This window comes from Aptenodytes forsteri, unplaced genomic scaffold, assembly GCF_000699145.1.
Source record: "Aptenodytes forsteri isolate BGI_AS27 unplaced genomic scaffold, ASM69914v1 Scaffold76, whole genome shotgun sequence".
NCBI lineage: Eukaryota > Metazoa > Chordata > Aves > Sphenisciformes > Spheniscidae > Aptenodytes > Aptenodytes forsteri.
Window position 1 is genome coordinate 1,151,574 of NW_008794444.1, and position 27,219 is coordinate 1,178,792.

Sequence of the window (27,219 nt, forward strand, 5' to 3'; positions counted from 1 at the left end):
ACCCGCAATAAATTTTTTTTCCCCCCCCCCCCCCCCTTTTGTTTTTTAAGGTCTAGGCAGCGGGACCCTGACTAATTATTAGGACCAGTTTTGCAAGAGAACAAATAGAGGTAAAACACAAATATGAAAGTAATTAGGAAAATGCAAAATCCTGTTTACTTGGCAACCAGTTCATGCAACTGAGACTAACGAAGAGCAAATCAGCTTTGCTTGTTTGATAAACTTAAGGGTGCCACCTAAGAGGAGCTGATAAAAATTAAACTTCTGCCAGCATCCCTCAGCACTACCTTTTAGCGAACATCCACGCAGCTGCTTCGCTTACAAGCACCAGCAAATCTCATTTGAACAGATTCAGGGGGAGGAATTTTGTATCTTCCGTCTCTGTTAAATATTTTCACCTTCGCGATAGGCCATTGGTGATATCTTGGAGCTGAACACCCAGCAATGGACACCCCCTATCGCACGTGCACCCGATTTATACGGACACGGCGGGCGTGAACGGCGCAGTTGCAACCAGTTCTGCTTTGCTCCCTAAAAAAGCCTCACGCTTCCACTGCTCTTCGCACCTGGGAAGGCTTTTGCCAGTGGGAAAGTTCTCCTTGGTAGTTTGCATCACTGCTTATTACAATATATGACGATACGTTACTCGACGCGGGCTGCCGGCTGGGATACCTTTGTCCAGCCCCTCTTTTCTCCCGAGTAGATAGTGGAATCCACAAAAGCTTCCAATTATTTCAAGACTATGCAGATAAGGAGGGGCATCTAATCAAGATAAAGAAAACCCTCAGCTCAGTATATTTGCTTGAATGGATTTTCAATAATGCAGGTAACAAAAGCATTCAAAAATTGGATTCCTAATGCTTTTCTGCTAGGCTGAAGGACTGATTTTTGAGAAGGGAGAAGAAAGCCAGCCCTGAGAAAGCTGCACGGAGGAATGTATGATATCCCCCGGCTCTGTACAAACACTTCGGGGACTGAGAAGAAGGAAGAGATTTAAGTGAGGCACGGTCGACCTGAAATATAGTCAATTACAACACAAAGAGTTAAAATGACACCCCTGAACTGCTCCTCTTCCTTCTCTCCCCTGTTTTGTGGCTTTGCAACCCAGAAGCTGTAGTTTTATTTCTTTTTATTGCTCATTTCTCATCTGCTGTTTGTAGAGGAATCGTTCATAGAAGTAACAGGGGGAATTGCTATGGAAATCATACTATGAAAATAAATCAGAATGAGAGGGAGAAAAATAAAGGATGTTGTTTTGCAACCGGAGTTAGAGATTCCTAGACGGCAGCTTGATTTTTATACAGGCAGCATTCAATGAAAGTCCATCTGGGAAAATCGGCACTTGGAGAGAACAACAAAAGTAGTCGACTTTTAAAAGGACCTATTGGGATTAGCAGCCACGCGAGCCTAAACCTGCACCTACCCGCACCTCAAACTACAGACCAACAGAGCATCCACATGCAACACCCCTCGCTCCTGCAGACATCCTGATCTGCTCCTCCAAGCCTCTGGGAAGCTCGATAGCATGGTCTTTACCGAAGTACTTCTTTCTTCTTTGGAAATTTTACTAGTCCAAATGAAATCCTGGCCTGGCAGCAATTCGTCTCCTATAAAACACTGGGCTGGAGATCTCACAGAACAAAGTAGGAAAGTTTAGATGAACACAACTTCCCAGTAACAATACCAGAGTTTTGGGTCTGTTTTAAGCATTTGAAGTACATGTTAATTGACAACATTTTGAAAAACATGCTATTTTATGACTTTTTTTTGAAAACAAGTAGCTGAGCTCTTGTCAACCAAGTTGCTTGGCTTTTGGGGTAGCTTGAAAAGCAGGATGGATTCACACGCTATTCTTTTGGTTAAAGCTCCCGACATCTCTAAAATTACAGTTCTGGCATCCCCAGGACCTGCGAGGACGTGGCAGAGTAGACGAGCGTTACAGGCTCGCACAGAAGGAGCCCACAGCACAGATGTCATGAGCCACGGGGAGAGCAGTGTCCCAGGGGAGCTGCTCTCGTGTCCCCAGTGCGGGATCTCAGCACCGCGGTCCCTCTACCCCAGGTGGAGGCAGCGCAGGAGATGCCACGCTGCTGCCTACGGTCGCGGTGCTCTGCAAGGGAAAATACACAAGTTGCTTGCTTGCTATTGGAAAACTAGAGCAATAAAGTCTATCCCAACATAAAATCCCAGTGTAGTGAAAGTAACCATCCCTGCAAAGCAAGGGAGGCAGAAAGAGCTGGGTTGGTCTCTGCCCACCATCCCATGCCAGGGGAACATCGCGTCTGCAGCACCACTGGGCACAGGCACAGCCAGGGGACAGAGCACATCCGAAACAGCGAATGATCATGGTCCCGTGAAGGGCACCGTCCCACATGCTTGTCCTGATGGAAACCCACCTAACCACGCTGCCCTGTGACCGCAAAAACACACAGACACAGCACAGCTAAAGAAAAATCTCTGTAGAAAACTTCTTGGCTCAGTAACAGAAGAAACATTTCAAGGCTAAATACATTTTTTGCATCTATAAAGGATGCTGCATTCATAACCAAAATTAAAAGATCTTCACGGTACTACAGATCCACAGGTTTCCTTTAAAAGACAATTCTCCTTTTTGAAACCCAGCATTTTATTTAGTGATGAGCTTTTTTCCCCACACAAACAATACAAACAGTTCATTTGCCAACAGCAATCAAAGACCAAACAACAGTACGTTCCCGCGGAGGCAATCACGCTTGACTTCTTCTCCGCTGCCATTTCTGTCGTCTTTTAAAACCGTTCTCACGTTGTCAAGGGCTAATTCAGATTTTAAGTCCTGACTTCAAAATTTCAGCACTCCAGCAGGCGGGTGGAGGACCGGGCGCTACCCAGCTCGCCGCCTCAGGTCTTCTTTCATTTTCCTCAGCCCCTGCAGCTCTTTCTTCAGGTGCTTCACAGCCTGCAGAATACCCTGCCGCTGGGGATCGTCCTCCGCTTTCTCGGTGTACAGAAGGAAATGTTTCACAGTTTCGGAGAGCAACACTTCGGGATCCACATCCACCCGATGGAGACGCAACATCCTCTCGCAGGCAATGGCGTAGTTTTTGTGCCAGTTCACCGGGTGATTTGGATGAGAGTTGACAATTTCTTTGTACGACTGTTAAAGGGACAAAAAAAAACAAAGGGGGGGAGGAGGGGGACAAATTAATTGAATGAAGGGGACCAAGAGCTCTTAACAGTCCTTCAAAACTGCCCGTGAAGGAACAGATGCTATTTAGACATCCAAGTCCAGAGTCGGAGCGTTTCTGTACCTCACCCCGTGTTTGCCATGCGATGCGCAATAGCGCGGATCAGAAATCCAAGGGGGGCTGAAATGTTTCCCTTCCTACAGCAGCTGTTTGTTTAGAAACGTTACAGATGATCGTGATAACCCCACCGCACATTATGCGCTTCCCCAAGAGAGGTGTTACACCAGGCCGGGGGAAAAAAGAGATTTAACTGCTGCGCCTGGGAAGACATTTACTCAGTACTTCAGGAGATCAGGACATCTTCCACAGGACTTAAGCAGTCTGTTGACTTGAGTGGGAATATTCATAAGCTCAACAGCAGGCACGCGCCCAAGAACTCTGCAGAACAGCAAAAATCACAGCAAAACGGGCAAGAGTTGAAACGAAACTATTTGTTGACTCTTTGCTGGGGTGTGAAACACTCCTCCTCTCTGCTGACACACACCGATCGTTTTGTGCATCCGTTGGCATCTCGGGCAGTCCAGTATTTCCAGAGATACCTACACCAGCTTACGGGTGTTATTCTTTGGTGTGAAATGCAGCAGAATTAATTTGCAGCGAGAAGACTGTCGGATTTTACACTTGCTGGCTCAGATGCACGACTGTGTAATGACAGAGGGGACAAGTGCATAGAGGGGACTTCAGGACAAGCGATCTCTTGGCATGGGTTTGGAGCCCAGCACAGACAACGTAATTATAGCAAAAGCAGGGTGTCGACTGGTTAGCTTTTGGCATCCTCCGTGACCGAGGGGGCAAGCGGGAATGGATAAATCCCTGAACAAATCTCTCTGAATCTGCTATGCTCCCGGTTTGGATGAACAAGGGAGAATGCAGATTACAGGACCTATATGGAAACACTGTATTTCTATGGAGTCCAGAAATTTAAAAAAAAAAAGGGAAAAAAAAAGGAAAAAAAAGGATGGAGACTGCAGGGAGCGTTCATAACCACAACATATGACTTACGGTGTACGCAAATGTGTAAAGTTGTGACTTCATTTCTGCAGTCACGCTGGCAGTTTCTGCAAGGTCAAATATAAAGAAAGCTGTTTTCATCCTAGGAAAACAAGAAAAACTTCCATATAATAACTGCTTAACATAACCAGCTCACATCACACGGTTATACACGTCTTCAACATGCCCACGTATGGGACAGTACACCAGCATCTCTATTTAAGTCCTCAGTGATACAAATTTCTCTCCTTGACGTATTTCCTCACCCTATGTCCCAACTACCCTCCGCTCCTTCGAGATACTTTGAGCAGAACCTTTCGGTGAACGAAACGACTGCTTTCCTGAAGGATTTGCCGGAGGCCATGCACGCTTCACCTCATCCTGCCAACCTTTTCCTTCTACAGCTTGGCTCATTTAGATCCAATACGGCCATGCACCATCAAGCTGCCCTCTTTGGTGTGTATTTCCACGCCAGTGAGTTGGCATTGCCCACCGGCTGTTGGAAGGGAGCAAAGGAGCATCACCTGGCTTGCCACATCTCCTCGTTGGCGACAGCTTCCCAGGAAGAGGGCTTGAAACTAAACGGGAATGAGAATAAAATTCAGCCATCAGATCCGTGCCACCATGTTTCACCCACCACGCAAATCAACCCTTCTAACTCAAGCAGACAGAGACCTCCCAGGCAGAAGAAAACCCGTCATGAAGCCTACGGCTCTGACAGCAGGGAATTCAGCTGATCCTCAGTCATTCATAAAACTTTATTCCTCTCTCTCCATAGAAGGAGCCTCTGGTATATCAGGTGTTTCACAGCATCTTAGCTATCCTCAAAGTGAGAGATGCTTTTTACCATCCATCACGGTTCAGTCTATGACATTTAAATCTTCGGATGTCCCAAGTCCTCAATGTTTTTTGGCTCCTGATCAAGTTTTAAGATCAGAATTGGACCTGGTATTTGACTAGAAACATCCTCTCTAATTTTAATACTAATAAAAATACCACATGTGGATTTATTATATATTCCAAACCACAAACTATTATGATTACGGCTCATGTTTAATTTCTCTAACACTGCAATGGATGTGGTTATGCTGCTGGCAGAAGAATGATGAGCAGGAAGGAGCAGAGTCCTGCCTCTGCCTCATACCTGCCGTAGTCTTCAGTCCAGTTATACAGATTTCTTGTAAGATGAATCCACTCTCCTGGGTCAAAGACAACATCGGAAGGAACCAGCTTTTCACACGTACCCCACGGCCAGAGCAAATAGCTCCTTCTCCAGGTTGAGTCCCCTTCATGAAGACCTATGCAGACAAACACTTCCTTGCTGCCAAAAAAAACCCAGAGAGAGCAATCACGAAGCCATGCCAGAGACCGCAGGCCACCCCACGTGCTTGAGCAAACCCCGCGCCAGGGGACAGGTCTTAAGCAGCACAACATCTTCTGCGGCACGGATACCTGTCCAGACCATTTCGCGTCGGAAGGGACAATGTCTCCGGGTCAGCCCGCAGAACAGCTCTCCCACTGCAAGCGAATACCCCACCTGGCATTGCACATCTTGTGCAGCCAGCACAGGAGACAGATCCTCTCCCCTATGTTGGTCTTCACAAATGTGCCAGAAGCTGTAGGAGAAGCCCCTTTCTTCCCGACGGCACCTGGCAATGCTCTTCTGCCTACCCACGCTCGCAAGGCTCACCCTGGCTAGTCTAAATGCAGATGCTATTCGTATTCATGTGAGTATATAATCCTTTCTCCACTCTTACTAAGCTATTTTTATACGATGATTATTCCCGGAATACATTCATTCTATGCTAATCAGTTGGCCACAATGTTCACGAAGGAGAAGCAGCGGCAATCTCCTCTCCAACCGTCGTCATTTTGAGTACACGGGAATGTTCCTTTTTTGGTGATGAATTGTATCAACAACAACAACAAAAATGATCAGTAAATACTCTGTGCCGATCACCTTACTTTTCCTTCCTGAAAACCAAACCAACCTCAAACCAACAAGCAACATTATATCCAGATGGAGTTACTTCTGCATAGATATTTGCTTTAATTGCAAAAATAATCTCACCACCGGGGAGGAAGTCAGTGGAGAAAATTGGTCTTTTGGATGCAGTACCAAGCTGTTCCGTAAACAATTTCAAGAAAAAAAGGTTGAAGATTTTAGGAAAGCTGTTACATATGAAAGAAATACTTACTGTTTATTTACTTTGAGGAAACGGTGGAGATTAAAAGCAAGTGTCCCATCGGGTAATACTCCTTCCACAGGATTCCACCGGTTCCCAGGAAAATAAACGCCAGGTAAATGCTTTGCCAGCTTGGGTAAATACCATTCATAAGTCATCATCTATCACCGAAAATATAAGCAAAATTAAAACAAGAAACAAAGTTTTCATTCATTTTACATCCAGAAGCTGCAGAAAATGGTTTCTGCAGGAGGAATGACTCTATTTGCTCAGCAAGGTCACCTCCCGTTTCAGCAATTGCCTGGGACCACACCATCAGACCAGGTCACCAGTGGTTTCTGATCAGAGGCACGCGGTCCTCCCTGTCGAGGGGGCAAAGGAAACACAAAATAACTACTGCTGGTAAGAGACACAACAAGGTTTTGGTTTGGTTAAATATAAGGCGTTGGGTTTTGGGTTTCTCAGCAAGTCACAAAGGACTGATGTGGCAGTGGCAGGGGTGGTGGGCTGACCCCTACCTTACTTTTCCTTCCTGAAAACCAAACCAACCTCAAACCAACAAGCAACATTATATCCAGATGGAGTTACTTCTGCATAGATATTTGCTTTAATTGCAAAAATAATCTCACCACCGGGGAGGAAGTCAGTGGAGAAAATTGGTCTTTTGGATGCAGTACCAAGCTGTTCCGTAAACAATTTCAAGAAAAAAAGGTTGAAGATTTTAGGAAAGCTGTTACATATGAAAGAAATACTTACTGTTTATTTACTTTGAGGAAACGGTGGAGATTAAAAGCAAGTGTCCCATCGGGTAATACTCCTTCCACAGGATTCCACCGGTTCCCAGGAAAATAAACGCCAGGTAAATGCTTTGCCAGCTTGGGTAAATACCATTCATAAGTCATCATCTATCACCGAAAATATAAGCAAAATTAAAACAAGAAACAAAGTTTTCATTCATTTTACATCCAGAAGCTGCAGAAAATGGTTTCTGCAGGAGGAATGACTCTATTTGCTCGGCAAGGTCACCTCCCGTTTCAGCAATTGCCTGAGACCACACCATCAGACCAGGTCACCAGTGGTTTCTGATCAGAGGCACGCGGTCCTCCCTGTCGAGGGGGCAAAGGAAACACAAAATAACTACTGCTGGTAAGAGACACAACAAGGTTTTGGTTTGGTTAAATATAAGGCGTTGGGTTTTGGGTTTCTCTCAGCAAGTCAAACCCTTGCTGCAAAGCCAAGCGCAAGGACTGATGTGGCAGTGGCAGTGTCGGTGTCCCCTTCTGTAAGGGGGATTTTTCTTCTCCCATTTCTCAGGAAAAAAGGAAGGAGTGCAAACACCACCCAGGGACACGCAGCACCTCCGTTTTAATGTAAAAAACCAGAGGCAGAAACCTGCAAAACCACCCTTGGGTTGGGTTGGGTCAAGATAACACAGGGGATGCAGGGAATGAGCCTCAGCATGGTAAAGTCCTTGGGAGAAACCCCAAAGCCGCATTGCCCACGGGGCAACTGCTGACCTGCTGCCCTCCAGGCTGCTCCCAGAAGCCTTCTGCAGCCCCAACATCTGTATTTCGGGGCAACCGCAGAAAACAGCAGGGACAAAGCTTCCTCAGCAAGGCAAACATCAGCCCTGTGCCCCATCTGGATCTCTGCCGCGATGAACAACTTGGGCTTCCCCTTCTCTCTACCCGCTATTGCCTCCCTGTTGGCTTTCTGGGCTTGAATGGGGCTTGCGCACCATGCTCCATCCCAGAGCCACCCGCAACCCTTTAAAAAAAAAAATCAATTTTATTTCCGCATCGTGAGTTTTATTTGAACAAAGAGACCCCCTCGAGAAGAGAAAGGAACAACTAAACTTTTGCTTCCTATTTTTAAATCTGCCTGTTGCCTCTTTTAATATTACTTTCTGAACCTACCTCCTGGTCCACTAAGGTGATATCTGGCCTCATCCCTTCGCCCCTTTAAAAAAAATCAATTTTATTTCCGCATCGTGAGTTTTATTTGAACAAAGAGACCCCCTCGAGAAGAGAAAGGAACAACTAAACTTTTGCTTCCTATTTTTAAATCTGCCTGTTGCCTCTTTTAATATTACTTTCTGAACCTACCTCCTGGTCCACTAAGGTGATATCTGGCCTCATCCCTTCGCAATAATGAACATAACGAAGAGCATTCCCGGGTAAGTCTCCTCTTAGCAAGATCACTGCACCCGTCGGCATAGAGGACAGCAGATTCCTTGCAAACTTATCAACAACATAGTTGTTGCTCTGATCACAAGCCCTTAAGAGAACAGGTAAAGAACAGTATCTGAAAAACGGGTATTTGCATGGCTTTGCATATCTTCAGAACAATTTTATGCAATACGCATCGACAGGTGAAGTCCTTCACCCTGGTCAGATCTTGCTGAAAAGCATCATCTCCGTTTACAGAGAAACCAAGATACAGAAATGAAGCATTTAGACTACAGTCCCCCAGAAACCAGCACCAGAGACACGAGCCACTACAGTTTTGCAAAAATACACACTCATTGCATGCCTTCACCTTAATTCTGATTTTTTCTTGAGCTAAACCTCAAGACTTACTAGTTGGAGCTCTAAGTGCCAGTACAATGATGGTTCTGTAAAGCATTTGAAATCTTCCCCAACCTTTTAATGCTTTCAATTATGCACTAAAAAGCCAATTTTTTGTAGCATCAGGCAGAAGTAGACTTACATTACCCGAGATTAGATCCTTTTTGTTACGCAATCGTGTGTTGCACGTCCGGGTATGGACGCAAGAAGAGGACACTCCATGACATGGCTCAGGACATGAGCTATGACTGGCTCACCTACGGACCAGCCTTTGGGAAAAGATGTGTGCAAAGGAAGGATCCCCGAGTATGAAGTTCTGCATGTTCTACACTTCACCAGTTGGTCAACCTCTACCTGAGCATCCCTACTACTACACTGATTCCTACCCAAGCCGCTGTAGAGTCTTTGGTGTGGTTATGGGAGAAGGAAGCCCTACACTACAGATGTAACTCTTCGAAAAGGAAAAAAAATAAGAAAAACCAGAAGCACAAGGTTTCCTGAAGCAAAGCAAGGGAAGGAGGTGACTGTTCAGGTCAAATGAATTCTGCAAACCTTCTTAGGAAATAAAGCACAGATTTACGAGTTCCTTTCATGAGAAGTTTATGTATCTACACAGGTTTCTTCCTTCAACCTACACGACACCCCCATTTACAGCCTGCAGTTGGTGCTTGGTGATTTTTAGGGAGATCAAACAAGGGAGTCCCGCAGGCTGTGGCCACACAAGCTTAGGTGGGACGTGAAAAGTGCCTTTCCCACTTCAAGACAAGGACAGAAACCCCAGGAGCAGGGATGGGGTGTTTACCGCAGCACCCCAACCGCACGGCACCCCACAGCCCTGCGAGTCTGCAGCAAGACACGTGCCCGGGGGATTTGTTACCTGTAATTTGCCCAAACTTGAGAAGCGACAAGAGCGAGAGCAGAAAGCCACTCCAGCCACGGCAGCGCCCGGCTGCCCTCCAGCACGGCGCTTCCCACCGAGGGGAGCGCGGCCAGCCCCAGCCCTGCCAGCACAGCCACCGCCGCGTTGCTCTGCAGCCAGAATCGCTCCACCTAGGAAACAAGATCCCAGAGACCCTACTTCTGTTTCCCCGGCTATAAGGAAACAGAGTAAGTAGCTGTATTTTAGGCAGCTTCAAGACAACCACCTGCTCCTGGTTAGGTGGTTTTAGGGCTTCTTCCAAAAGTTAACAACCCAGAGCAATTTTTGGAGTGCAACTTACCACGCCCAGAAACAGAGGTTTTGTAATATCCAAATTTGCTCTCCAAGCGAAGAAAAGTGAATAAACACAGAGCATTCCAGCAAAGACCCAGATCACGGGTGATTTCTGCTGCTTTGTCCTATAAAAAAAATAACATAGCACTCTAGTTGCATGATGAAAAAGGAGACAAAAGTTATACGAGCACAAAACCAACTCTCTCTCTGCATACCTAAATGCATTTAATACCAGGAGCTGACGACCAATAAAAGGAGCTGATGAGCCTTTCTTTACCTTTGCAATTTATAAAGCTTACATTTTCAAAGCACAAAACCATCAGGATTTCAGGATTTTTAAGGATTTCAAGATTTTTAAGTCAGCCGCCGACAAAGTCATAGGGTTACCAGGAGCAGGGATATTTTGCTCTTAATTAATACATGACCACAGCCAATTACTGAAATTTTTGCACCGGGAAGCAGAATAGCTCCCCGTGGCACAAGGCAAAGAAAGCTGCCCGTGCAGCCAGTCAGGGAATTCACGTCGGAGCAAATATTCTCCTCCAACTTACGGCAGTGCTGTGCTCACACAGGCCATGAGCGCCAGGGCGAGGACGGGAAGGGAGAGCTCCGACTTCATCTGCGCCAGCTGAAAACTGCGGAGAAATTAGTGCGTCATCCCCAAATCGCCGCCTGCACTCAATTAAAGTGTCAAGAGAAGCAGGGAATAAGCACAACGTAACATATTCCCATTCCGGTGTGATTAAGTCTACCAGAAATGGGAACAAGCTCGGTTTACATGCCAGGACTTTGAATGAAAAATCACTGGGGAGGGGGATCCAGCATTTTTCCTTCAACGGGGAAGACAGACGGACATGCATGCTGTTCCCGTGCAGGGGACACACGGCCCCAGCTCTGGACCAAGCCGAGGAAAGGCAGGACAGGAGCCACCTTGGCTAAAATGACAGCGGCAGCAACAGGTTTCTCTCCACTAAAAGGCACAGTCGAGATTTTACTCACACCAGCATCTCTCTCATACTGGATCCTGTCTCGGACTTGGCCTAGATTAAAAAGAAAGAAAACCCATGAGAAACCCACACGCTGATTGCCGTATCACTGGGGCAAGGAAAAGTCTTTTCATTTTCTGGTTGCAGAGCCCTGAGCGCACAGGGGTCCTCAAAACCCCCTCAGGTGGTACCCCAAAGGGGTCACAGGGAACAGGAATTGCTTCAACAACAAGACAGCAAACTCTACTCAAACCTTCATTGCAAGATTTACTTTCAGGTTCTTGTTTTACACTACGCAACTGTGCAGTGTTTACCACCCGGATAAGCATTTTTCAAGGTGCTACCGACCCATCACCCCGTGACTCGAGCACATCGCATGGTTTAGAATCATAGAATCATAGAATCATAGAATCATTGAGGTTGGAAAAGACCTCTAAGATCATCGAGTCCAACCATCGACCCAACACCACCATGTCCACTAAACCATGTCCCTAAGCGCCTCATCTACACGTCTTTTAAATACCTCCAGGGATGGGGACTCAACCACTTCCCTGGGCAGCCTGTTCCAATGTTTAACCACTCTTTCAGTAAAGACATTTTTCCTCACGTCCAATCTAAACCTCCCCTGGCACAACTTGAGGCCATTTCCTCTCGTCCTGTCGCTTGTTACTTGGGAGAAGAGACCGACCCCCACCTCGCTACAACCTCCTTTCAGGGAGTTGTAGAGAGCGATGAGGTCTCCCCTCAGCCTCCTCTTCTCCAGGCTAAACAACCCCAGTTCCCTCAGCCGCTCCTCATAAGACTTGTTCTCCAGACCCCTCACCAGCCTCGTTGCCCTTCTCTGGACAAGCTCCAGCACCTCAATGTCCTTCTTGTAGTGAGGGGCCCGACCTCCGCTCTATCTGCACGGTGCGATTATTTTCTGGGCCATCTCCCCACAGTCTGAGACAAGCACATGGGCCTCAATTCCTGCTTGTTTACCAGACTCGCCCTTGTCCCCTCTGCCCTGACGGAGGCAGTGCTGTATGGATATCTGAAATTTTTTACTGCGGAGACTTGCAATCCACGGCACGAGCCTGGGAAACAAGACATGCTCGGTGGAGGTGAGGAATTACCTTCACAGGTGCTTGTTGGGGAAGTGGTGGCTACCAGATAAAAGATAAGGTAAACGGATCCGGGAGGTCTGGAAGGAATATTTAATCTGAATAAAAATGGAATAGTTAATTGCATTCAAGATTTAATTAAAAACCGAAAGTGTTAGAGGACGGAGAGCCAGCCCACAGCTCCTGATGCACCACTGCTACCTCTCTGCTTCTTGCAAAGCCCCACCTTGCTGGCAGCCGACGGCTTCTGGCCCCAGACACATCCCTCGCAGGAGATGACATTTCTGACCCTTGGCTTATAGGTGGAACCCTCTCCCGAGTCTTTTCTCTCTGTTTTTTTGGACCCTGCCCGCCCTTAAAAGCGGAGCCGTGGGATGCAAGGGCTGTCTGTCCATCCAGGCAGGGCTCTGGCATTAGCCCAGCTGGCGTCGGGACCAAACGCTTGGGTCTTGCTGCATTTATTGCTCCTGCTTCAGACAAGTTCGTCGTAAATGTGATTTGTGGTGTAGGATTACATACAGTCCATCCCTAAGCCTCCTGAACGTCAACTTGAATTCCTCACGTTTGATGGAGAAAGGAGGTAAGGGATTTGCATGCCTTGGTATTGCTCTGCCCAATGGAGTCTCATTCTCAGGAGACGGCTGGGAATAGGACAAGGGAAATCTCAGAAGTCCTTCAGAGGGTGGATCTTATCTCTGTAGGAGTTTTGGAAAGATTAAATGGCAGCAGCAGGAATTATCAAGTCTTTTGCCTCACATCCTACAGAAGAAGGCTGTAATGCAACGGCAACGGTGCTCGCCGCGTCACGCCGGCTGGGTGCGGCTGCTGCACGCACGGGGCTTAATTTATGAGGACGTGGGGCTTCAGGACCCCAAGGAGTGACACAGTATGTAAACCATCCCTTTTTCTTTTTTCCCCTCCCCGGTGGTGCGATTTCCCAGCCCTCTGCACTGAAATCTCTGCAGCAGGAAGGGCAGAAGGGGTGCTGGGCACTTGCTTTCCTTGGGTGGCCAGAGCCAAACATCTATGTCAGGGCTGGAGGAGAGAGATGCAAACCCTACGCCATACCTCCCTCCCTTGGCAAGAGCACAGACCAGTCAATAACTCAGATCAGAGGATTCTGAGACCCCCCAAACCTACCATTCATTTCAATTCAATATTAGTATTGAGTTATTCCTCAATATTAAGTTGGAGGAATTTCTTTTAAAGCTAAAGCAATGCAACCTCTTTAAATAGCTGAGTTTAAAATAAAAAAAGAAGAGAGAATTATTTGTCTTAAAACAAGAAAAACACAAAATTGATGCCACCATCTCCCTGTAGTACAGCTTGCTCTTTGGGCATTTATAAATACGAGACACCTGTACAGCTCCCAGTAAATAATACGGCTCACCCTGTAAAGGCAAAGAGAATTATTTCTTTGCTTTCCCAGCCACGTGATCCATTCCCAGAAAACCTGACAGATCAGAAGGTCAAAATCAGAAATAAATTTTTAAAAAAGGAAACATTTTCCATTTCTTCCCCTGCAAGCCATTAATCGTCACAAATAGAAAGGTTCTGCTATTGCATAAGTTAAAAGAAAGTCATTTAGAAAATGACCCTTATTTACCAGATTGAATGTCCCATATTCTTCCCTGAGAAAGTGGGTCAAAAACCCTTGAAAAGTCGTCTGGTCTCCCCATGTCCAACGGGCTCGATTGAGGTAGGATGAAGCCGGCAGATAGAGATAAGGCAGCAAACCAGCCAAGAAGCATAAACCCAACTTCAGCAAATGGCCTAGGGACAATTCCTGCACCAAAATATGTCATATTGCATAACAATGTTTATTTTAGTTTAATCACGCTGGAACTTCAAGAACAGATAAAGAAAAAACATCAAATATATTTACACAGAGCTGATCTCTCAATTTATAGTAAGTCCCTACAAAATGCTATGTTAAACCTTACGATTTTGTGGATTACTAGGAAACTGCATCAAACTGATCTCCTTTGCATGGCAGGGTGAAATTTAAGTGAAGCAAATAATATTAGCTAGGACTCATGAGTATCATACTCATTGCATCTTTCACATTTAAATCATGGCATGACATGCATAGATGGCTGAAGCACTGCAAGGCTGAGATAACCCACTTTGCAGCGATTAAGAGTTGGCTGGTATTCCATCTGGCAAAAAAAAAACCCGACTATGCTGCTCTAGTACAACTACGCACATCACCACCATCATCAGGAGTCAGTTTTGCCATTTACTTTATCGTGATTACACTGGCTAAATTGGATAGGCCAACTTTTGGGGTGGGATTTTCAAGACTGCCTAAGGGGTCAGGAAGACAAGACTTTCAAAGGGACTTCTGTGCCTAACTCCTTTAAGTGCTTTGGAAAATCCCACCCTAGAATATTGCACGCTTGCTTTATCGTTAGTCGCTGCCCTGTCAATCAAAGCACTTCTTCAGCAGTTGGGGTTATGGGGAAGAGGCACCATTCAGAGTCATGATCTACAGAGCAGAAAAAGTAGCTTGATAACAGTGGTGGCCAGAGCTCCTTCAGAAGAAAGCTGGCTCTTTTTTACTTAAAAAGGCACTGTTTTCCACCACTTATCCTTCTTATTAGGTGTTTTTCAGCAGCAGGCACTACTGGGCTGCCTAAAGTATTTCCCGGGAATGTTGTATTGGCACAGGATTGTCCTTGCTGGAAATCAGAGGTCTCTCTGGACCTCCCCTGTTAAAAAAAAAAAAAAAGCTCTGTTTAAAGAACACAAATATATCGCAGAAGTGAGTCTTCACTGTGTTAAAGGAAATACACAGTCAGAAAGGGGTTTGCTGGAGACGCTGAACAGATTTTGGATCAAGCATGCCTGAGTTGCATCTTATCTCTTGCAGCCCGCATGCTTCACTCCAAGCTTAGTTATACCTTGTGCCATTACTTAGAACCACGCCTGATTTATCAGGTCGAGGGTGGAAAAATACAGGCAGGACTGGCCCAGCAGAAACCTGCCCCACTGTCACCTTCACAGGAGCAAAAGTCGGGGGGGGGGCCTTCTCAGGGCCATTTGCAAAGCGATCAGAGCATCTGCGTCGCTGAGATGTGCAGCCGTTTTCAGGGCAAAGTAGAGTTTCTACAACACGTCTGCATCCAGCCTGATGCATTGACTCACAGGAGATCACCTACAGAAGACTAGAGCATTGCAGGGCCCCTGAACGTCACCCGGGAGCCTCATCCAGACAGACGTGTATCGCCTTCGTAAGCCAGGCATGCAAAAATGTGTTTTCACCTTCTTACACAATGAGCAAGTTTAATAAAGAGGTGTAAAAGGAGGGACATCTTCACAATGGGATCTCTCTGGTAGGAGATGAAAGGGACATATTCGACCGGATCAGAGGCTTGCTGTTTCGCAGAAGGTCAGCCTTCCTTTAGCCTTCTCCAGCTGGCACGAGCCAGGCGGTCTTCACCTGAGAGCTGATCTCTTCTAGGACTCTCCAGTCCTGGCTGCATCAGAGCTGGAGGCCACCGAGCCTGGCACATCCCAAGGAGATGCTGAAGAGGACTTCCCCCTAGAGACAAGCCTCTGCACTCTTCTTGCCGTGCTGCTCGTTCCGGCTGCACCTTCAACTACCAACAGCAGTCGCAAGATGCTCTGCAACGGGTGGACGTGACTTTTGTTCCATCACCGGGGAATCAACATACAGAAACTCATCTCCAGACGAGTTGATGGCATGAGAAAGCCAGTGCCATCAGCCAGAAGAAGCAGTGCCCAGACTGCACGTGCCTGTGACTTCTCACCAACAGATATTTATCTGCTTTCCTGTTTGGTAGGTCATTGAACATGCTCTTATTTCCTACACGCTGAGCAGTTTTTAGCTCTGAGTATCGGTCTCGTGGCTGCGTACGGGGTACTTGCAAGCAGCTGGGGCAGAGCGCTCCTGTGCCAGGAGACACGGGCGGGTCGCAGGTTGCTGGTGTGAGCAAAGCCCCTAAATCGTGATCGGCAGCTCCGGTGTCAGACCGATGGACTGTAACTTCAGTGGGTTATGACCGACTAGTTTAGACAGAGCATTGACTGTCCCTGTTTGTACCTCAACATAAAAGTGGCACAAGCGCTTGGAAAGAAGAATTACTCACTGCCTTACAAAAATAGAGGTATGGGTCAGCAAAATACGTACCGTCTTTCTGAAAAGCCGGGAGAGAACCCAAGGCACGATACAAGCGATATAAAGCACTATCGTGTGCTGATTGCACAAACTGAGCCCGCAGCAAAAGGCACCAAGTTTAGAGATCTGAAAGGGAAAAAAAACCCCACATTCACAATTACTCTTTACAGTTTGCAAAAACATCCAGAGACCAAAAGAGCTTCGGTGCAGCCCCCAGCACACTTACAGGAGAAAGGCAAATACATCGGCGAGCACCGGTCAATTGTAACACAGATAACACAGGCTATTTTTGATTATTTACAGGGAGATTTCATTTGTTTAACAGAAAACATTATTGACGAAGTGTCCAGCGCAACGGCTATGTCTCCATGTATACAGAGATCATCTGTAGCACCATCGTGTCGTAACGATGCGACGGGGTCCAATTCCTGAACCTCTGCTGCACAGGGGAGACTGCCCAGCAGTTAACTCCGAATGATGCAAAGTTTTCAGCAGCCATAGCCTAAAATAATGCCATTATGTACAGAGACCTCATTTTATATAACAGGAATGATTTTTTTCCTCTTCTTCAGGCACAGAGGGCTAAAGTCAGGGCTACACAAACTTCCTAAGCAAAGGGAATTATCTGCGATATCCCTCATTAGTCTAAAAGCTCATTTTCAAGCACCTTTGAAAGAGTTTTCTGATAAAACGGGTAACGTATCCAGACTATGCAGCACGGCGCAGGGTATTTCTGGTACTCATCGAGGATTATTCACAGGCTCGTTACTGGTACCACGGCCATCCCTGGCTGATGCTAAGGAAAGCCTCTCTCTGCCCCATGCTGCCATATGCTCTGCTCTGTCCCAACACCGTCAGACCAGTGCCGAGTCCTCTTCGTTCAGTGGGGGAGGATGAGGCTACGAGAGCAACTCCATGTAGAAACCTTGGGTCAGTGCCACGTACGCCACTGGCCACGCTGCTCCTCCTCTGAATTTGCCTCCTTCTCCACCATCACTGCCCACTTGGGCCATGTTACAACCTGAAGCCAAGCCCCAGGGCAGCTCCTCGGTGGGCAAAAAGCCAGCAGAGTCCCATAGACGCTGTTGGACAGGAGCTGACAACCCATCCTCACCTCCCCAGCCATCCCCAAGGAGGGCAGCACTTCCATCTATTGTAAGAGCATCGCCCCTGCTTATTTCAGTCACCGGTGAGGATGGCGTGTGAGATGCAAACACTTGCCTCGGGGTGGTGATGGGATCACCTGGTAATTTTTAATTGACTGCCCAGCATTCAACGCTGAACACTGCCTTGCCATGGAAACACCTGCCATAACTTCTGAAAAATATCTGTGGGCTTCAGAGCTGCCCTGCGGGACTCAGAACAACCTCAGTAATTTTTCAAGTGTATCGATGAACTCCAAGCACACCCCTGAAGAAGTTTGCACGACCAGCTTCATTTATGAAAAGCGCTGGGAGCTTGCTGTTGGCAGCCTGGCTTCTTCAAGGCATGGGATGCCAGACACCCAAAAAACATTGAAACAAGCTCCTTAACTGCTTCTGAAAATCTCATCTGAAAATCCCATTGGAAATTGGGCACATGAAACGTGGAAGCAGGTTGGAAAACGCCCAACTCCATCTTCGTGGAGTTCAGGTTGTAGGGATCTTGGGATGGTACTCATCAGAAAAGAAAAAAAAAAAAATATCCCATGGTGAAACAAGGTCTCTATAACCACTGATAAAACGTGTTATTTGAGAACTTGCGAAGCTGAGTAAACTACCACTGCCGGCTCCTGAAATTCTAGCCTAGCCCGACAAAAATCCTTTTATGCACACAATTTACAGGAGTCACAGCGGGCAAGTCTGTGAGAGGAGACGAGATCAGATGTTCAGGCAAATAGAAGTAGAAAGAACAAGACTGCTGAGTAAAAATATCATTTGGCTGCCTAGTCTGTTTATAAAGTAGAGAATATAGCATGAAATTTAAAGTCTCTGTATTTAACAATGCCATTATTTTAGGGGCACATTTAATTTCAAAAGAAGAACTGATTGAAAATTTGGTCATTTCTGTTTTTCGGTAGAAACCTGGGTTTCTGACTAGCTGAAGTTTTCTGTAAAATATATCTATTTACCCCAAGGAAAAACATCAGTTCTGAAAACCAAAACTTGAACACCCACAGCCTAGTTTGAGTCTTTGATGCGGGAAACCAAACTTTGCACTAAAACATTGAGATGAAAATGATTTTGCTGTTCCTGTTTCCACCCTGTGTGTATTGAACCAAGCCCAAACCCATCCAAGAGGTCCCAACTCAACCCTTAAGCAAAGCAGACAGGGTTTTGCAATGTTTGGCACTTTCGAACACCCAGGTAGGGCAGGGATCGACACCACCCCAGCACAGGTGCTGAACCCAGTCCCAAAATTTGGCCGTCTTTATTTAAACAAAACTAAATCAACACTAAATGAATAGGAAATTCAACAGGCGTGGGATAACTAATTGGAAAAAAAATAAAGAACTATTCACTTTGCTTGAGATGTTTTACCTTTGATCTCTCCTTTGCAGTGGATGCCTCCTCAAAATGCGCGGTGAGAGCCATCAGCAGCCCCACAAACAGATTGTTTAAGCTAAAAACCTCCGCCGCGATGGACCACTGCCATGTTAGACGAGAAAATGAAAACACCCCCGCAGCAAGGATTCCTCCCGCATATGAGCCAGAAAGCCTGCAAACACAGATAACATGAAATCTTCTTTTCCAACAAAAAAGCCTACTTTATTGTCCTTCTTTTTTTAGGGTTTTTTTTTTTTTCTAAACATACAGCAGAAATGATGACTGCCACCCAGCACCCTGCCAAAACATTATATGGTTAATATCTTCCTAATAATTTCTTTGCACTGAATTGCAATTAGGAAGAGCAGGCGTTAGCCAGCCTGTCTATTTGCAAGCCACCCAACACCAAAGAGTCGGCTTCTTCTCGCAAGCGCCATGAAAACTTCCAGCGTTGAATTTGGTTCGGAAACCCCGATGAGCGATGGCCCAGCAGGTCATGGTACGCCAAGCCAGGGAGTCACGCCACTAATGGGATACTCTCCGCTGGAGGAGATGCCAGCAAGGGTGCAGCCTTAAATTCATCAAGGCGCTCAATAGAGTGGATTAGAGCTTATTCATGATGGACAGCATTAGCAGAGCTTTCCCTGGGGGGGGGTGTTTAGTGTCTTGGGGGTGGGTGAGGATTCTGGCTCCCATGGTCCCAGCAGGGAGAGGCACCCGCCGGGGTCAGGAGCGGGGGAAAATGGGGCTTTGTGGCGCCCATGGTCCCAGCAGGGAGAGGCACCCGCCGGGGTCAGGAGCGGGGGAAAATGGGGCTCAGCTCCAGCAAGGGGGAGAGAGCGGAGGAAGCAGGTGAAGCACCCGCCATTGGGATGGCTGTGAGCCCGAAAGCCGGGCACCTCTGCGACTCCCAGATGGGATTACGGCACACGCTCCCCACGGAGCCGCCTGCCCAACTCGGCTGGATGCCGCAGCCGGCGCGGCGAGCCCACGAGGTGGGATTTAGCCCCGGAAACCTATTACGCCCGTTCTGCAATCGCGGCTCTTCCCACCCAGTCGCATCGTGGGCAGCTCCGGCTCTGCCTGTTTGGAAGGTCTCCCCTTCGGGAAGTCACCCTGAAAAGACGCCATGTAGGGCACCACAACCAGCTCAATTATGCCTTATCCAAAGACATAAACAGCTGCGGTTATAGTCAAAGCTCCTCTCCAGAAATTCATCATCCTGCTGTGAGACTAAGCCAGGTTCTACCACAAACTGGGTATTTTTCTAGTCCCACCCCAGGTGCACACACTTCCATTTAGTCCTAACGTTTCCAGCAGGTTTAAAGCAAAATTATTATAAGAAAGCCAATTTCCTCATCAAGCTACCCGTGTAACTTGCTCCTAAACACTGGCCGTATCCTCTAGCACAGCCAAAGTCCCCAGGTGGTTTGTTCTGCCCATCAGGGATCAGAGAATGGACATCCATGTAGGACTTGCTTATGGGGTTCCTCACGTAACTCTGAGATAAAGAGAGACCAAGTAAACAAAACCTACAGCCTCTATGAACAGAGATGAGGGAGCTGCTGGCGCAGCACTCCCTAGCCGGGGCTCCTCTCCTTGGTTATGCTTTCTTTCCACCTTCCCGAAATGACCTCAGTAGACTGAAAAGCCAACCTATTTCTGTAGACGTCAAAGAAGGACTTGTGCAGTCAGAACGGGAATTTTTAATCCATTAAAAATGGGAAGCAGGGTTCACGGGGAGGAGAGGACTGGGACGAGGTCTTGGGAAGACCAGGTCTCTATTCCTCCTCCTGCCACCGACACTGGACATGCTGGGTGGTCTGGGACAAGCCACTCTGCTGCTGCTGCCCCAGGTATCTGCAAAATAGGACTAACAATTGTTATCTCCTTTGTAAAGTGTTTTCAGATCTGCAGCTGCAGGAGGGCGAGAAGCAAGGCAGTTCAGTTAACACCGGGGAAAAAAGAAACCAACTCTCAGGCGTCCGAGGCCAGAGCGAGACAAGCTCAGGGTGACACAGAGCTTCAGCATCAAGGCTGTGGGAGGGGGTCTTGAAAAATCAATGGAAGGGGAAAAAATTGAAAATCCCCAACTGGCAGCAGGTGGGACTGTTTCAGACCAAATCTGTGTCTGCAAAGCTCCCTATAAGAAGAAAGGTGAACGTGGGGCCTCTTCTGTAGGAAGTCAGGCAAACTTTGAAGCATCTACTGTTGCCAGCTGAAAAGCCCAGGCGCGCTGGGCTTGCCCATCCCTGACCCTGCCATACAGGTCGCTCCAATCCAGTCCTTCTACACAAAAATTCTATCATAGGATTATTTTTTCGTGGTGAACACTAACACGTCTACAAAATGAGTTGTTACATCCACAGGGTGGCGAGGCCTCGTTCAAACGTGAAGCTCCCAGCCTGCAAAGTCATCGGTGGAAGAACTGCAACGTGGATTTCCACATCTCACCCCCTCTGCCCACTCTCACTCCAGCCTGCTCAAGCCACCATGGCTGCAAGATCAGCAGGGGGCCCATCAATCAGCATTCACCAAATTCACCCATGCTGAAGGGCCCTGAAGACCACCCGTGTTTTCAGTAGCATCAAGACAGATTTGAGGCTGAATCTGATGGCGCTGAGTGACTCCGATGCAGCCCTGGTGATTTGGTTCACACAAGTGTATCTGTCTGCCCCATCATAACGGGAAGTCCAAGGACTTGTTCATAGTCATTAAAGCGACTAATGATGAACCCCACGCCTCCCACATCTCCCTTGTGCTCACGAATGCATCACCACCATGCTGGACTCTTCCAACATCTAAACTTCACTGCCGTTCAACACAGGTCTGGGTATTCGGCATGAAATTCTCCAAGGCAAGACCTGTCACTCACTGCATTAATATAACGTTTCAAAATCACACAATCGCATACAGAAAAGGCGTTCACAAGCATGAACGCTGCTCCGTCCGTTTTGCTACCAAGCCAGCCCAGCAGCCCTGAGTCCACCTCCTCCAAGGGAGAGGTGGGACACACATGACCTGTCTGGCAAGGTTTTCGGCCTCAAGGGCTCTGGTTGTGCTCTCCTCCCTGTTACTAGAAAGATGTGGCACCCGAATAGAAAAGGGAAAGATGCAATGGAGTTTACAGGAATCAAGTCAGGAGTGGTTTCTGCTCTTCAAGAAAAATACCGGGAAAGGGCAGCAGGACCATGTGTATTTAAAAACTGAGAGATCCCCCAATACACAAACCCCACTACACAACAGCCCTAAGTTTTGACTAAACCCTTTAAACAGCACAAACTTTTAGTTATAAAGAAACAACTTTGTAAATCCCTTTGAAATTCTTGCAGGGAAATAAGATAAAAAAAGGTAAAACAACCTTCCCAAAAACCTTGGGATGAAAAGCAGCATTTTAGGCAAACATCCCAATCATCTACCCATTCTCCTTGTCTTTCCCAGAAAAGACTCGAGCGTATTAGAGTTCAAATGAGATGAAAGAAACCCCGCCCTCTTGATAAAAAGTCTCAAACCTGCGATTCAAGTTTTATGAAATAAGGCTTTAGCAAAAGCTACTCAACCCAAAGCTTAAAGCCTTATCCCAGCTATGCGGGGCAGGGGACATCTCTGCTCACTGTCCAGCGCAGGGTCAGGATCCAGCACTGAGCACGGTCCCCAGATCTGTTTGTCAGCAGAGCCAGCGTTGCCTTTAGTTTCCTGCGAAACTCGTGGGAAAGCCAGGCTGCTAAGCTTACTTTGTAAAAGCACGTTGCGTGCGTGGAGCACTAACCTCCTACAAGTATACTAGACGCTAAAAAACCAAATGGAAATGTGTTGCGTTCTTGAAGAACATCGAGACAGAAGCTTTGGGAAATGCAAGCTGGAGACCAAGAGTTTTTTGCAGATTCTGTTACCAGCAATGGAAATGATGGATTTACGAGTCTGCTGATTTAGAAGGAAACGCTCTTGGAAGTGGAAGCGATCAGAGCAGGTATCTCCAGATAAGGATGAAGACCACCTGACAGAAAAAAAACCAACACACCCAGCAGGTCTACCCAACGCAAGAGTTCATGATGCAAAGTAGCACCAGCAGGACAAGCAGAAATGAATCCCATGCGACTATGTCAGCACGATGCTGGGGCCAAATTAAACCAATCCTGCCTTGCGGCTGGACTAACATGGTTATACTGCTCATTTTGATCGACACGAGGATCTCCACGCGCCACTGCACTCTGCCATCTGGCAGCCTCTTGGACTTCTCCAGCATGGAGTGACACTGTGCTGTGTCTCTCCTGCCTTAGTGCCAAGACAGCCCCAAACCCACACAGTTGGGTTTTTTTCTGAAAACACCTTTTAGTTGCTTAACACTGTCTCTCCTTTTGACAGCACATCAGGGCTCCAGAGCAGAGAGCAGCAGAGATTTATCCTCACTTGACTTCTACTCGTGCTTCTGTCTTCAAACACAACATTTTTCAAACACAGTTGGGGTGCTCCAAAAACACAGCAAAGACCCATGACAGCTGGATCCTCGATTGGCCTCATGTAAAAGCAACATCTAGGAGGGCTTTATCCCATTGCTTCTGGGGAGCAAGGAGGGTAGCTTCCTCCTCACCCAAAGCCAGCAATTCCCCCCCCCCTCTTTGGAACTGGTATGAGAAAGAACAGATGACTGGAGCAAGAGGACCAATGGGTTGCCAACAACGAAGCCATGGCAATCGTAATAACCATCCGGTGTTCATCTGTCAACACAGTGTAGGCATAAAGCTACCTCGCAGCGACTCCCTCAAGAAGAGAAGGCTTTACAAAGAGCAAAAGGTGGGCAAAACCCCGCTACAAGGCTCTGTCCAGTGGAGGGGAGCTCCTGAGCTTGGGCTAGGTAGGGACTATCTCTTGGAGAAGGTGGCTGAGTCACCTAGATGAAAGCATTCAGAGTAGTAGTACCCTGCCGTTGGAACGGCCTCAGCACACAGAAGTCGGCTCGTGAAAGAAGGAAAGATTTACAGCCAACGCAACAGTGGGAAAGTCTTCACAACTTCTCCCAGGGGTATTACAGCTCTACCACGGCCAGGCCCACTTCGAGAAGGATTGAAGCACCGAGCTTGAATAAAAGCTGCCTTCTAGGCTTGTTTATCGTACGTGGAGGAAAAGCCAAGGGAACAGCTTGTATTTTTGATTTTGCAAAATAACTCGTTTGGGGCAAGACCTGCTCAAAGCACATGGAGCGCTTTATCAAAACAAAACAAGTGGGAAGAAGGTCCCTTCCTATCGGTCAACCAACTGTAACCTTCTGAACATCGGCAGAAATCCCCATCATCTGAAAACGCACTCAGAAGGGGCAGAAGCAGACAGCAAAGGAGAGGTCACAGTCCTTTGTGAGAAATATTTTCCCATGGCATCCCGAAACATAAAAGGAAAAGACTTACAAAAAAAAATTATTATTTTGTTTGCCTTTTCAGGCACCAAAGTGAAAGAATGTGCGGCTGGGCCTCAGCTCCAAGGACGCGGGCAGTAGAAACTTGCTTTAACCAGGCATATTTTAGCTGCAGGTTTTTATTAAGAGTTTGCAGGAACAAATCGGGAAAACTGAAATTAGGTATTTTAGGCTGTTTTTGCAATTACAGTTTTCAGCTTCTCATTTGTTGGCAATTGCTAAAACATGTCAGTTTGTGATTTAAAACTTAGCCTCTCCTCTAAGTTTGGTAGAACTTTTTGTTAGCCAAAAGCACAGGTTACACCTATATGCCTTTAACAAAGAACTCGATCAGCGTTTTTACTTTTTATTTAGAAAATAATGGCAGACGTTTTATATTTAACAATTTGTAAAAACTTATTAAACGATTGGTATAAAGCTATATATGGACGGGAATTGGAATTTAATTGAAATGTTTTCCTTACATGCAACCTTCAGTGCACTGGATTCATAAAGAAGTAAGATAATCGGAACGTTTTATATTTGAAGTTGATGTATTAAACACTGGAAACACCTATCTGTACCTAGGGAAATAAGCTGATTATTTCTGCCTTCTGTTCCCTCCAAAACTTTATAGGTAGCAGATCTCACTCTCGCATCTTTTTTTTTTTTTTAAACCCAGTGGAATAAGGCAAAACTCTCCCGCTTTCTAAAATCTCCACTAATAAACTAATTAATGGATTTTTTTTTTTCTCTTTCCAATTTCAGTCCTCTCCCTGCACCTGCAGATGACGGCCCTGATGTCGGCGGGTTCCTCTACACCCTCGCACGCTCCAGCTCTGCAATGCTGCGACTTCGCTGCGCAGTAGCAAAGATATATCCCTTCAATGTATTTTTATTTCATGGTATAACAGACTAGTGCATTAAAGGTTTAACATTTCAAATTCAACTTAAGGGGTTTCACTTGTTCGATTTATAAAAAATGATTTTTTTTTTTGGATGTAGGCTAAAACAGAATGGGAGTTAGAAGACTGAACAACCAAGCTTTCCACAGATACATTTTAGGTGAGTACGTGCATTGGTGCTGAAACAGAAGAACTATTTAAAAATAAAACACAAATAAAAATCCGAACATGAGTTTAGGACCTAAGTAGTAATAATTATCCCAAAAAACCCCAATCCCTCTGGGTTTGCCTGCCTCTTCGTCACAAACACTCAATGGACAAAAGGCGGTTTCTCTTGCTCTCAGCGCTGAAGAGCCAGCGCAGGTACTACAGGGAATAGCAAACCAGGTTTTATTCTTCCTCAAGGACCTGGAGCTGAATAGCCACTTAAGCCCTGCCCGCAGCCTCCGCTCCCGGCGCTGGAGGAGGAGGTAGGAGAGCGCGGCTTGGCTCGCCGATCCCGGTTGAGTCTTCATGGCCACAAGGAGAGAATAGAAACCAAGCAAATGGGCAGGACCACCATAAAAAAAGATACCAAAAAGCAAAGCTGGTTATAACTGACTGCTGTCCTTTGCGTCAAAGGGGACTTTAGCATCATGCGACTTCAGCGTTCCCATGGACCCGCAATGTCTCGGGGTGGGGGCGAGCAGGCAGCATCCTCACCACCCTCCACATGCATTCAGTGCCACGTCTGCTCGACGCACCCTCACATCCAGCTAGGGACTGCCACCACTTACTCACCCTGTTTTTAAATTCTTTTATCGAAACACCACAAGTTGAAGACTTGAAACACCACTGCCCCATCCCTGGAAACATTCAGGGCCAGGTTGGACGGAGCTCTGAGCAACCTGATCTAGTTGACGACGTCCCTGCCCACAGCAGGGGGGTTGGACTAGATGGCCTTGAGAGGTCCCTTCCAACCCAAACCATCCTATGATCCTATGATTCTATGAAGAGGAGAGGCTCCAGCCTGGATAAGGAGTATTGAGCTAGTGAGGATTTTGGCTAAGGGGAGCTGGTCCTCGCACCCTCTTGCATACGTCCTCCTGGACTGGATGTGTCCAGTAAGGACACTACCATGGATGTGTCCAGTAAGGACACCACCTCTGTAGGATAATACTGAGTCCCTGCCTGTCCCCTTGGTAAATACGGGCCCGTGAACATCACCAGCACGTGCAAGAGGCATCTTACATGCCACCCCTCGGGTGCCGGGGCCATGCCACCTCAGCTCCTTTCACCGGGAGGACCAAGCCGTGGCGAGGTGCCCCAGGATGGTGGCAGTGGACACCGGTGGGTCTGGACACCGGGGATGGGAAAAGTCCCTGCGAGGGCTTGGCAGGGGAGCGAGGAACGGGACTTCCCGACCTCAAACCTCGCACGCTCCCAGGCACCTGGCACCACACCAGAGCGGAGCCTGCCTGCAGCCGCCCCTTCCCAAGAAAGTTTGGTAATTAAATTCAATGCCTCCACGCCAAGCTACCCCAGAGCAGTTCAATGAGTAGCACAATTCACGACAGATCGATAAAATGCATGTACAGCTGCGCTACTTAATAAATACCGCCCCGTACTCACACCTTTCTAATAGCGAGTTGTAAAAACTGTGCTTCCAGCCATTAAAAATGAGAATTTCTCTCCCAGTGTCTTTGCAAGCAGAAAGGGTATATTAGTTAGAGCCATTATTTGATTCACAATCCTTAGAAAATAGGTGCGCCTTTATCCCGGGTGCCTGTAATAACCGGTGCCTACTTCCAGCAGCCAAAAACCCCAACCCTCGGTAGGAACCGACTTTAGCTATTTAAATGTTTTATAAGTTGGGGTTTTTTTTTTTTTGGTAATTGCAGAAACTTTTCCTAATCTGACATTTGTTAAAACCCCTTATTAGAAATTATGCAGCCGCGGAGGGGGAAAAGAAAAAAAAAAAAAAAGAAAAAAAAAGAATAAAATATAAAAA

The 27,219-nt window shown here is 46.9% G+C and overlaps 1 protein-coding gene across 1 annotated transcript in view; it reads right to left on the bottom strand.

Annotated features, from left to right (window-relative positions):
* Positions 1 to 2,614: 2,614 nt before the first annotated feature.
* TMEM260 (transmembrane protein 260) overlaps positions 2,615 to 27,219 on the bottom strand; it is a 33,510-nt gene continuing 8,905 nt past the window's right edge. Inside the window, exons 4-16 of the mRNA XM_019474775.1 lie at positions 18,930 to 19,107; positions 16,423 to 16,536; positions 13,876 to 14,055; positions 11,180 to 11,220; positions 10,732 to 10,815; positions 10,188 to 10,305; positions 9,845 to 10,017; positions 8,506 to 8,677; positions 7,157 to 7,305; positions 5,359 to 5,535; positions 4,739 to 4,792; positions 4,227 to 4,317; positions 2,615 to 3,133 (exon numbers count right to left, since the gene is read on the bottom strand). Coding sequence (XP_019330320.1) covers positions 2,861 to 3,133; positions 4,227 to 4,317; positions 4,739 to 4,792; positions 5,359 to 5,535; positions 7,157 to 7,305; positions 8,506 to 8,677; positions 9,845 to 10,017; positions 10,188 to 10,305; positions 10,732 to 10,815; positions 11,180 to 11,220; positions 13,876 to 14,055; positions 16,423 to 16,536; positions 18,930 to 19,107 — 1,804 coding nt within the window. The 3' untranslated portion in view covers positions 2,615 to 2,860. The remainder of the gene's footprint in view (positions 3,134 to 4,226; positions 4,318 to 4,738; positions 4,793 to 5,358; positions 5,536 to 7,156; positions 7,306 to 8,505; positions 8,678 to 9,844; positions 10,018 to 10,187; positions 10,306 to 10,731; positions 10,816 to 11,179; positions 11,221 to 13,875; positions 14,056 to 16,422; positions 16,537 to 18,929; positions 19,108 to 27,219) is intronic.